The sequence below is a fragment of the Akebia trifoliata genome, chromosome 4, assembly GCF_017979445.1.
Source record: "Akebia trifoliata isolate Shusen 1 chromosome 4, ASM1797944v1, whole genome shotgun sequence".
Taxonomy (NCBI): domain Eukaryota; kingdom Viridiplantae; phylum Streptophyta; class Magnoliopsida; order Ranunculales; family Lardizabalaceae; genus Akebia; species Akebia trifoliata.
Window position 1 is genome coordinate 7,950,183 of NC_141378.1, and position 13,011 is coordinate 7,963,193.

The 13,011-nt window shown below is 31.5% G+C and overlaps 1 protein-coding gene across 1 annotated transcript; it reads left to right on the forward strand.

Moving 5' to 3' along the window:
* The first annotated feature begins 3,361 nt into the window (after positions 1-3,361).
* LOC147403469 (calmodulin-like) lies at positions 3,362-7,378 on the forward strand. Its single transcript, XM_086439058.1, has 4 exons — positions 3,362-3,549; positions 4,689-4,846; positions 6,004-6,084; positions 7,026-7,378. Exons 1-4 carry the CDS (start codon positions 3,474-3,476, stop codon positions 7,161-7,163), a joined length of 453 nt encoding a protein of 150 aa, XP_086295184.1. The 5' UTR covers positions 3,362-3,473; the 3' UTR covers positions 7,164-7,378.
* Positions 7,379-13,011: the final 5,633 nt, after the last annotated feature.

A 13,011-nucleotide genomic window follows, 5' to 3' on the forward strand; every position in this document is an offset into this window, starting at 1 on the left:
AACATATTTTTAATAATTTTTTTTTTTATTATTCTTAATTTCATATAAATACATATAGATAACATATTTTAGTCTTTTTTATTTCCTTTTATATTTGTAGTTGGAAAGTAGATTTTTTTTATATTTGACATTTTTTTAACATTAATAATTTTAAAATAAGTTATGTGTACTGATCGGATTTGGTTCACATATTCATTAATCCGATCGGATCAGATTAGGCATATGTTTAAAAAAATTCAGATCGTTATTGGATTGGTACTAATCCAATATCAAACCAACCCGTTGCCAATCCTAGTTTCCCTTTTTTCTTTTTTAATAGCCTCCAAAATTCTCACTTTATTAGTCGTGAATGAGACTTTATTTCTAGAGAATGACTTAATGAATTATGATTTGATAAATAATAGTTTCCTTCTTTTCTTTTTTTTAAAGCCTCCCAACTTCTTGCTTTATTAGCTATGAATGAGACTATTTCTAAAGAATGGTTTGTGAGCTTCATGATCTTTTTCAAGAGGCTGTGTTTGATTTTCCTTCTCTAGATTTCATATGTTCTCATATGAGAAGGAGGTTTTGTTATTAGACAAGGGATTCGAGTTTATAGTTTCGATTTGAAATTAGAGTCATTCACTCAAAGATTTTTTTTTTTTTTGATAAATTTTTTAGTAGGTTCATACCTAACTTTTTTTTAGCAAATTCGATAAGTACATACAAAATATTATTAAACAAATTTGGTAGGTACCTACTAAGTAAAACTTTCTATCCAATATTATAAAACCGATTGATTAGATATCTATTGATAAAAAAATGTCACGTGAATGACTTCGACTTAATTGAAAGTGCTAAGAAAAATAAGTAAGATCAAAATTTAAAATCATTTTTAAATTATAAAAAAAAAAAAAAAAAAAAAATGTGTGTGTGTGTGCGCGCACGCGCGTGAGTGTGGTGTGAGAGAGAGAAATAATTAGAGGAAGAAATCATTCAGTACGTTAAGGTGTGTGCAATAAGTAATAAAAATTAAAATAAATTTATTAATTGTGTACAATTAGATATTTTAAAGTTAAAGGTTTATATCACAAACAAATGGGTACAACGTGCACAAATGGAGTCATTTTAAAATAAAAACTAAGTCTGGATTAATGGTTATAAACAAGTCCTTATGACTCGGTATACATGTATTTATTATTATGCATTTTGTGTCACGATCGAAGAAGTTAGGTAGTTCAAATTAGAAAACCAGCTTTATTTTAAAAAAAGCCGTACACATGGCTAGTTCTAGGACCTAGACCTACAATTAATTGAAACGGTCACGCCAAAGACATCATTTATGTAAGAATCAGGAATATGAGACTGGTGACTAATTGCACAAGTGCAAAGTCTTTGGGTGATGATACCATGGACTTGAACTAATCCTAACTACCACCAAATTACTGATCTCCTTAAATTACTTTTTATGATCTAAACGCACTTTCAAAAGTTATACCTTTGTTTGTTTAAAAATAATTCCTATGGACATTTTGATAAATATTTTGGATGTTGTGGTCATTAACTTAAATTATAAATCATTTTGAGATTATTTGATTATTTACCTAAATAAGTTAGATTCTTTCATAAAATAAATAAATAAATAACATTTTTACATTCTATTAGGATTCTTGTAGAAGTCAAAACCTACGGTCAATCCAATGTAGCATCGACTTTTATCCCATTTTTTTATTTTGAATTCCACATCCAAAAGCTTAGTTCTACCAAATGAAAATCACTTTTGAGAATCAATAAGTAGAAAATTTGGTCCCTTGTTCCAAATGCTCCCTAAGTAAACATGGGTCCTACCTTGATAGGTACCAAATAGTTAAGTTGGTAAGGCGTGTTGAGAGTTGATTAGAGAAGAGATCGGTCAAGTGAGATTTCATGAAAAAAGTTCAATTCAAAGGCCCCATTTTACAAAATCAACAATTTCAAGTCAATAACTGACTAAGAGTCTTCTATATTTTTATTTTCTATTTGAAATCACTTTATTAACCTTTGGAATACTCCCCAGTAATGCCCATAGTAACAAAATTCCAAATAAGAAACCAACATACTAGATTAACAAATTATTTAAAAATTTATTATTTTTTTCCACTTCAAAAACATATTATTATTTTTTTATTCTTTATTTTCTTAATAATACCTGTCTAACTTTATTATTTTTCCTCTTTTATCTCTTCACTTTAAAGAGATTGTTAATGCCGTATGCACCAATAACTCTTACAGCATGAATAACTCAAGTATCCTTTAATAAATATAATAAAACACAATGATATTCTTACCCCAATGATTATCTCCCGTAAAGAATGTAGATTTAATCTTACATGCATCTCAAGCAATACTTTTAACTTTATATTTTTCTCTTTCCAGTTTTCAAAAATACCCTTTAAATTTTATTGTTTTTTCTCTTTTATCATTTTTCAATTACACCCTTCAAACTTTATTTTCTTTTCTCTTACTTAATTTTTTATTTTTTATAATGACAGGAGTGAATCCTATGCAGTAACTTGGCCATGTAGTGGATTTTGTTCGGTGAAGTAGTGCCACGTCACCAAGACAAAACTTGTGGGTTAAAAAATCAATGTTTTGTGAACCAAAGCTTATGATTAGATTAAAAAAAAAAAAATCAAATTTTCCTTTTTAAATATTATCTACAACATGATCCTTACGTGTTGGAATATTGTATTTTCTTTTCAACTTGTTAATGTCTATCATTTAAAGTTCACTACAAGGAAGAAGAGCTACGGTAGGATCCCCTCCCACTCCAACTTTATTCTTTTACCCATTTTTAATAGAGTCGTGATAATATGGCACCCCCTTACACTTCCATCACAGAATTATTGATCATTTGCCTTGAGAAACACAAGAAAAGATTTATGATTACAGATATCCTTAGGCAAATGATCAATGATTCTGTGATGGGTGTGTATGGAGACTTGGGGGTTAGAAAATCGTTACACCTTTTTATAATATTTTTATAATTTTATTATTTTTCATCTTTTACTCTTATACTCTTACAGAGAATGATATTGTTATAGTCAAAGTCAAAATTCTATATATATAATTGTTATACTCACGGTCAAATCTCCATATGGATTCTATATTTTTAATTAGATCTGACGTGTAATTTGGCCCCATTGACCACAAAAAATTTCTTTAGAATTTGTTTATTTCCTGGACCGTTTTATTTTTGGGAAGGACCTGACTTTTTATGGTCTTGTAATAGAAAATTGCCTGGTAAGTATTTTTTTTCTTAAAGCGTATTAGAAAAATTAAATCTTTCTTGAAGTACATTTGGCTTTTTTTCTTTGTCCTTAATAATTATGAATTGTGAAATTCCTGCTAACCACCAAAACAATCAATATAAGCCCAAGCTTGTCAACCAGACTCATCTCTCTCTCTCTCTCTCTAATTTAGGCATATTTCGATTTCAAGCATAATCAGACAGCATGGCAGATGTCTTGACTGAAGAACAGATTGCTGAGTTTCAGGAGGCCTTTTGCTTGTTTGACAAGGATGGAGATGGTCTGTTCTTCTACACACTTGTGTTAATTTTCTTACTTTGATGGTCTTAATTTTCTTTTTTGGGTTAGTATAGTTTTTGGAGATTCTTTCAGAAGAGTTTTGGATTTGGCTTTATTGTGATTTTTAAATAATGGGTATCTGATTCTGAGGTTTAAATTGGCGATTCTTTCTGCATGAAATAAATGGTTTTGGTTTTATTAATTCTTTAATTTATAGATTATCTGATCATCTACTCCACCATCTAATAAAAGATTCTCAAGTATGGTGTAATTGTGATTTTTAATTGATTTAGTATTGTAAGATAGACTGTAACACAACAATGATGTTCTTGCAGGATTAGGACGAAGATTAAGATAGATTTCCTAATTAGCTAGATTTTATTTTTATTTAGGATTATTTTCTATAAGGAGAATTTGAATTGGAAATAAAGATACCTTCAGCAGAACTCACACCTAATAATATTCATTATTGGAAACCCATTCACATAGATCCAAATATAAACCCAAACCTACACTATTTTTTGGATATTGAGATTAAGATAGATTTTTATTAGATAAGGTTTGCTTAATTAGGTTGAGTTTGTTTATTTGGGATTGTTCTTTATATAAACCATGGTTTTAAAATTAAGTATCTTCTGTCTAGCCTCACCCTGACCAAAACTGAGTTGCATCATTTAGATCATCTCATCTCAAATGGTCAAATTGTTTGAACTTATTTAAATTACATATTTATATTTAAATAATTATAACTTCTTATTATTATAAGGTGAATTAATAAATTCTCTGTCACAAAAAACTATACTTTACATAAATAACAAACATTTAAATCATTCAAAACTTATTTATTTTATATTTGAAACATAAAACCAGATTGAATCAATAAAGTTATTAATAATTTGGTTAATTTTTCAAAATATTAGACCATCTCAGATCTCAGATGAGTCGATGTGATGGATGATTCAAAATAATTAAATAACAATCCGTCTGGTTGACCTTAAGATGGGGAAATGGACAAGTTTTAAAACAATGATGTAAGCCCCATTAGGGTTCATGTAACTACAATTAAGAGAGTAAATTCAATCTTTTTTTTTTGTTGACATATTTCTTTTTTGTTTGTTGACAAATGTTTTGATTTTGTAGGTTGCATTACCATCGAAGAGTTGGAAACAGTGATCCGTTCCCTCATTCAAAATCCAACTGAAGAAGAGCTCCGTGAAATGATAAACGAAGTCGATGTAGATGGAAGTGGAACTATAGAGTTTGGGGAGTTCTTGAATATCATGGCAAGAAAAATGAAGGTGAGAAAAATAAAGGAGAGACATTTGTGACATTTCCATACTTTTGACTTTATCATATGTCATCATTGAAAATTTATACTTTTCTTTTCTACATCGTCGTTCTGTGCACTATTTATATTACAAAGCAAGCAAATTTCTTCAACAACTATCATCATAATCGTCAATGTGAATCCACTGCATGAATCAGAATGAGATTTTTATTTTTCTTCCTTTAGTGGGAAAGTTGGACTTCAACTAATGACCACAAATTGCTTTGTAGTATCTAAACCATGTGAACTGACCAAATCCTAAATTTTAGAAGACTATATCGTCGTAAACTCACCAACTATTTTGGGTTTCTTGTTTTTGGTGTAAGTTATTTAAGGAGAAAATTTTAATCAATTTTATTGGGAAGGAAGTCTGTTTGTATGTTCTGTTTTTTAAAAATGCTGAACTGACTCCACACTGTGCTCAGTTGACGTGGCAATGTGCACAGAACCATAGATCTTTTTTCTCCAGACTCAAGGAAAAAGATCAATGGCTCTGTGCACATTGCCACGTCAGCTGAGTGACAAGCGCAGTATCATAGGAAGTCAGTGTAGAACAACTTTTTTTTTTGGTGGGGGTGGGGGAGTTGGGTTGGTCTTCCAGATCACCCTTGTTTATTCTAGAATTTTCCTTGAAAAAATAAACCTAGAAAAAAGCAAGTTAGAGAAAATATCTTAGAACCCATTTTAACAAATGCATTTCTTACGGCCAAATCGTGCAAAGATTCATAGCCTTATACAAAAGAGATTTTATAAGTATTCTGACGTACACTATTATACTGACTTATAAAATGCATTTGTCAAAATTTCTTCCTCAAATGCCTTTCTGGATATTCCTCAATATCTTGGTTCCTCGATCTACTTCTGGAAGAAATCGAAGAATTTCTTCGGAATCCTACAAGATCAATTTTGTTCTTTCACTCTTATACTTAAATTCAATAATTGGTGTGGGAATATAGATTTCCAAAATTTTTTATGACTTTGGTATGCATTTATCAACACCAATGCCTTATCTCAACAATTAGTTCCACAACGTAGGTCATTTATCGACATCAATGTCATCTACTTCTTATGCCCAAATATCAAGACACATAATTTGTTAAATCTTAATCTATTTGTATTTTCTTGTAGGAGACTGATGCGGAAGATGAGCTAAGAGAAGCTTTTAAAGTATTTGATAAGGATCAAGATGGACTCATATCAGCTCATGAGGTGATTATGCCATGAATTTTTTATTATTAAATCCAATTATGTACTTATAAATTACATATACGAGGAATGTTATCGTTGAATACTTCGTGGGGACATTAACATCGTTATATACTTATTTTTTCAATAATATCCTAATTATTGTCCTCTAATAAAAGAAGTGTGAGTATTTAATATGTATGCCACTTTGTGAATATAAAAAATCTAAGTGACACTTTGTAAAAGTCTTTATATAACATTTATTGTCTCATCTTTATAGATTGATTAAGAGGTTCATCTCTTTTTTTTTTCCTTTTAGATGATTTAGACATGCCCCTCCCCATTTTGATGAATATTTATGATGTCTCCATGTTTTCAAATTGATGACATGCACCCCTTGACCTAGGTCTTTACTAATAAACTAAATAAATGACCTAAATATCCTCATCTTCAAATTGTACATAAGTCCATTATTTTTCTTTTCAAAATTGGTCACCTTCAACTTCTCGGGTAAAAGTTTTTCCTCTCACATTCAACCTTTAACATTGAAAATGAAGATATTTAGATCATTTTTCATAAAGATAATACTGAGGTCAAGGGAGGCACATCATCAGTTTGAAATAGGGGAGTTTGTTTCGGGAAAACGCCGAAGTGACAACATCATTTCACACATTGCTAATGTGATGTGGATGGAACCATAGATACTTTTCATCAAGGTAATAGTAAAAAGCATCTATGGTTCAGTGGCGCCTCCACTCAGCAATGTGTGAAACAATGTAAATTTCAATGGCACTCGAGCACGACTCATTTTTTGTTTTTGAGTAATAAGGGGATTGCTTAAATAAAAAGTTGGCTGTGTGCCATTCACTGGTATCCATGTTGAAATGTAACAATTGTTAAAATTGCTTATTAATTGATTAATGTTGTTTTATTGATAAAATTCTCTATGTTTTTTGTGGTTGTAGTTGATGCATGTGATGAACAATCTGGGGGAGAAACTAACAGATGAAGAGGTGGAACAGATGATTAGAGAGGCAGACTTGGATGGTGATGGTCAAGTTAACTATGAGGAATTTGTTAAGATGATGATGGCAGTTTATTAGCAATATCAATAAAAATGGATGGAATTGAAAGACATTAATTTACTTTCATCTCTCCAGGATTCATAGATTGTAACTATTGTTATGGATGATAGAATCAAATTACCCAAATGTTCCTCTTGACTGCCTCTATTTAGCTCCAAACATTTAGTTCTTGATCCATATTATTATTTATTTATTAATAACTGAATTTAATATATTTTTACAGTTGAAATTCATTCTGTTGGGAGATTTTCTGAATAAGATCATTTTAGTTTTAGTTTTTTACACTAATAAATCAATGGTACCTCTTAGTAGAAATCATCACCAAAAAAATAGTTGACAACGTGAGTGGTATTTCAGAGAAAATGAATTTCCAATATTTAAGGAGCAAGGTTCCAATGTTTAGGGAATTGCGGTTTGGAAAGAATAATGGTGAATGCACACGGTAAATCATACACCCTCTCAATACATGGCTGATGTGGCAAGGACACAGAACCGCAGATCTTTTTCCTTGCATAACCCGAAGAAAAAGATCTATGATTTTGTGCCCTGACCTCGTCAACTGTGCACAGACCACGTGCATTCATCACGACTCATTTGGAAAAGATCAATCCCAACCCCTCTTTATATGGGGAATAAAAGGAGTGAGGACCACCAATGTGTTTTATTTGTCGTGAGATGTCTGATATTCTTATCGAGCTTGGGCTTCAAGAGGCAAAACAATATCAACGTAGACCTTTTTTGAAGGGTGTGGACTCCACCCGAACCGGTCAGACTACCTCACTGGGCCCATACAGTTTTCAAGAGGCATAACAATATCAAAGGGGACCTTTTCCGAAGCAGTGTGGGCTCTGTCCGAACCCGGTCAAGCTATCCAATTGGGCTCATGCAGGTTCGAGGGTAGTGCCCTTGAAGTGAAATTTTTTACTTGTATATATATATATATATATATATACTTTCACTTTTAGGATTTTGATGGTTTTTTTATTTGTGATGTTTCTTGCCGCTGATTGAGGTGCGAGTTTGTAATATTTATCGTTGATAATGGATTTTTCTCCCTCTCGTCCTTGGATGTATTCACTGTAAATTAATTGAAAATGAGCCAATCTACTTCCAAAGTTGGATCCTAACAATATATAGACAAAGAGTATAGTGTAAAAAGCCCATGGGTAGCCTAGCTAACTCTTGGCCCGGCCTGGGTAGAGTCGGGTCGGGCACGAGCCTTTTCTTTTAGAAGCCCATCCTATTTGATTGTTAGAGCCATCTTCTTTTCTTAAAAATCTTGTAGAGTAATGATACCCTAAATAAGGCCAATAATTGAACTTATAATGTAATCTCACAGTGGCCATCTAAGACCCTCAAAGTATGCAAAGGTTGACGATAGGGCTACCATGGAAGCTACATTAAGCTTGATTGAGGTTCCAATTAATAGAAGCATTTAATTGATCATGTTTCTTCTCTTGATTATCCTATCTAAAATTAAATTCGGAAGTTGACTAGCTAATCATTATCAGAATAAATAACTAATGGATTAAATCAATGAATAGATGATTTTCCAGTTAATCGAAAAGCTTTAAATTGTGACCCTTCAACAATTTATTTTCTCCACTCTTCTAATCTCAATAGCAAAATTCGGCTTTAATAGATGGTGAAGATGATAGATTTTTAGGAAGAAATTTAAAATTGACATTTATATAACTTTAAAATAAATAAAAAACAACCAACCCTGATTTACAAATTAACAAGCTGACCCATCACAGAAAAGCCCAATCCGAACTTGTTACTATAGTATAGTGGCACCATTGATATTAGGGAAAATTATTAAAAGAGGGTTAAATATTTTAATATTTAAAAAAAAAAAAGAATCTATTTTTTTTAATCAAAAATAACCAAAAAACAATTAAGACATTGGATTGTCCAACGTTTTAAATTGAGGCTAAATTGTTGGGGGTGTTAAAAACAAGTTATTAAAACACTGGACAATTCAACATTTTAAGCATTTCAATGTCATTTTTGGTAAAATAATGTATTTTAACATATTAAAACATTGGACAGTCCATTGACTTAATTTGATTTTGATAATTTTTGAAAAAAATAAATTCATTTTTTTATAAATATTAAAATATTTAATCTTTTTTTAATAATTTCCCCTTGATTTTAGGAATTTTGCCCATTGCATGTCTTGAAGCAACATTAAACTATGAAAATGACCTTACTTAGAGGTGGGTCATGGGTCAATGGGTGGGTCTTTGGGGTGGACCATAGGTCAATGGATCTAGATTCTAGAAAAGTATGCCATGGGGCGCATAAAATAAGAACTTATTTCACGTATGTAAGTCTTTCATCCATTCATTGGAAAAAGGTCAAAAGGGGCACAAAGTTTCCCTAAAATCAATCCCTTCCGATTTCACAAGTGGGTGCATCTTTCGGCATGCCATCCCACGCTAAAAGATCTTATTAGTTTGGAAAAGTTACTTAATGGACCCATGGGAAGTTTTTTTCTTTTCATGGAGTTCCCTAACTTTTTAATAATGTACGAACCTTATCTCTCTTTATGATATCTTTGAAGTATCCCCAACCAAGAGTGTGCGTGTAGAGTAGATAATCATTAATTTCATCAAAAGCTAGGCAAACATAATAAGAAAAAAAATTAAAAAGACGATCTTACACACTCCCCACTCACAACAAATCTTTGCATTTAATGTTATATTCATATTTGCCTGTGGAAAGGAGTTAAAAGAAAAGATACTCTACGCAAACTTACCCTGAAACATTGAAATCTTATCAATCCCAGATTAATTGCATTTAGACAATACTAATCATACTCACATGTCATATTAATGAGGTATGAGAATAATTTTTAAGGATTAAGAGATTCAATCGTCGCTCTTAATTTGCCAACTCAACAAGTTTAAGGTGTCTTACCTAGATCAATCATGTGGTGACACTTGTCCCAAGGAAAATTCTATAAAAATCCCTCTCAAAGATTAAGAAAGGACTCGGAGCCTAAAATATTGTTTTAACTTATATTCTCTTACATTCATACTTAGTGCAAGCATTATTTTTGTTCATCATCTTCTTCTCTATTTTCCTGCAATCTTTCCTTCGTTCAGTTTCTTTTTTCAATTGTGCTAACTTGATTATTAGAGTTCCAATGACAGGCACTACATCGATGTCTCTCATTTCTTCTTCTTGATTAGATTATAATAAAATACAACAGTGGGTCTTCTCCTCTTTTTCAATACTACCCCCTCAAACTTTATTGTCTTTCCTCTCCAGCTCTGTTATGTTTCCTTTTTAATCTTTTTAATCCCAACGATTTCTTAATAATACCTCTTCAATTTCATTATTTATCTCTTTTACCCATTAACCCTAAAGAGGATGTCATGTAGGCATAGGAAAACTCTAGTATATACATACGTGTGTATTTTTAAGCGTGTGACATCAAATTTTAACTCGAGAACCTCAACCTAGGTTATCTGGTCATATTTGTCTTGTAATCATGTTAATTGACATCAATAGCACTCCAGCTTTGAAAGGTAGGACCAGTGGCGTGTGTTCTTCTTGGAAAGTTAGAAGGGCTTTCATCGCACATGTCATTTTCCACTTTCTGGATAGACTAATGATAAATTGATGCTCCAAACCTAACGTTTTTTATACGCTTTTCTGATGTAACATATGAACAAAAACATAGATCTTTTTCCCTATATCTTGAAGGAAAAAAATCTATAATGTTATGAACTGCCAGGTCAGAGAACATACAAAAAATATCAATTTATCACGACTCTTCTGGATAAGCTAGAATGTGGTTTTCAAATATACTGATTGCATCAAAGTTTCTCCTTGTGCATTAAGTAAACTACAAGCGACATGTCCAAATGCACATCTATCAAAAGGGTTTATTTGTAATTTAAAATATTTATCAAATGATTTTTTTAATATTGCATACTAAAAATGATATTTTAGTAATTTTAAAAACAAATCAACATGATTCTAGGATGGTGGGTAACAATTTTGTTGGATTTTAACCAAAATGACCCTAACTATATTAAGTTTAAATGTAAAGGTGGGGGACAATTATGGAATTCAATATTTGATGTCCAACCATTTCTAATCCGGCTTCTCTCGTTACAATAGTAAGGATGAATTTAGTCCGTAATTTAAGAATTAAGTGTGATGGCTTTTGTTTTGTAGGCGCATGAAGCAAGTCCCCCTTCGAACCTATCAAAAGTTTTTGTGGTTTAAATTCTTGTTACTAGATCCATTCATATTAGACCAAACAAATTTAATCGGTATGGAATGAATCAATTCATGGTACAACTCGTATTGAATACAAGGTATTAGTTTATATCGACCAATTTATAAACCCAACCATCCGGATATGTTGATTTTTTTCTCATTCAAGGGAAGACTAATGGGGAGTAAGTAGACAGGCTCAAAGCAAACATAACAAGTGCGTTTAAAACACGCAAAAGAAAATAATGATTATTGTACATATAATGAAGAAGAAAAGCATGTATTTTTTTATTTTTAATTTCACACAAACCATCCTCATCTCCTCTTTTATTTAATTTTTCCTTCACAAATGGTTGTGGCCATCGTCATCATTATTAACCTTATTTTAGATATTAGGTCAATATACACCTAAAAACACTCAATCCAAATCATGAACTTGCAAAGGAATAACAACTTTTCTTGGGCCCTCAATTAAGAAACAACATCAAGGAAACTCCTTTGAAAAATAGGTATTAATGATAATTAAACTACTTTTAATGACCCATGAAATGCTTTTTAGTGGAAACTTTAACTGCGTCACTCACCAGTTGTCACCACCATATTTCAGGTTCTATTTCTTTTTTCCTACAAGGATGTCACCTTTAAACTTGGGTTCTAAGTTTGGTATAAGTAAAGGAAAAGTTTCTCCTCGGACGTTAAGTAAACTTAGTCCAAAATCGAATTCTAAAAATTAATGATATTCCCAACATTTTCAACTATGACCTGTTTTACCGCGTAAAAGAATTACATCATTGTTGAAAATGTTATGGTTTGTAATGTAAATCAATTAGCTCAGTCCATACCATATCGACATACCTACAAAATTAATTGTTGACAATTCAGACAAGCCCAAGTGAAATGTACGGCTGTGCGCAAAACTCAAGGCTTTTCTTCTTTCTTTTACGGCTACAAGTTGAATAAGAAGTTTAGGTTATTTTTCTTTAGTCAATCAAAGAGGACTAGGGTTAAGGGATGCATGCCACTGATTTGAAAATATGGGAGGGTATCGAAAATATTAACCGGTACCTTGAGGGGTATGTCTAAATCACCCAAAAATGGGAGGGTATCTTAGGTCTTGGGCTTAAGTTGAGCTTTATCTTTATTGAAAAAATTACTTTTAGAACCTTGGCGAAGAGGTTTCTGTCTAAATAGTCCCTAAGTTTTGGAAGTTATCTTAATAATCCATTATCGTTGAGCTCACTATTGTTGATTGTCAAACTCGACAATAATTAAGCATGACTTAAAAACATTGAGTTCATCAATAATTATCGTCATACTCAAAATATTATTTTGAACTTGATAATATTGATTATATTATTGATGAACTTGATACTTCTTAAATCATGTTTAATTGCTGTCAAGTTCCACAACATTTTTATAAAAAGAACGTTGAACTTGACAATAAAAGTGGTGAACTCAACACTGAGTTGTGATCTTGACAATAAAATTGTTGAACTAAAAAATAAAAAATGATGAACACGATGCTATACATGTGATCCAAAATTTTCATTGTTTCCCCTTTTTTCCGACTTCGATATCGAGTCTCGAATTACTCAAAATGCATATATCATAGTTGTGAAATAGACACTCGAAT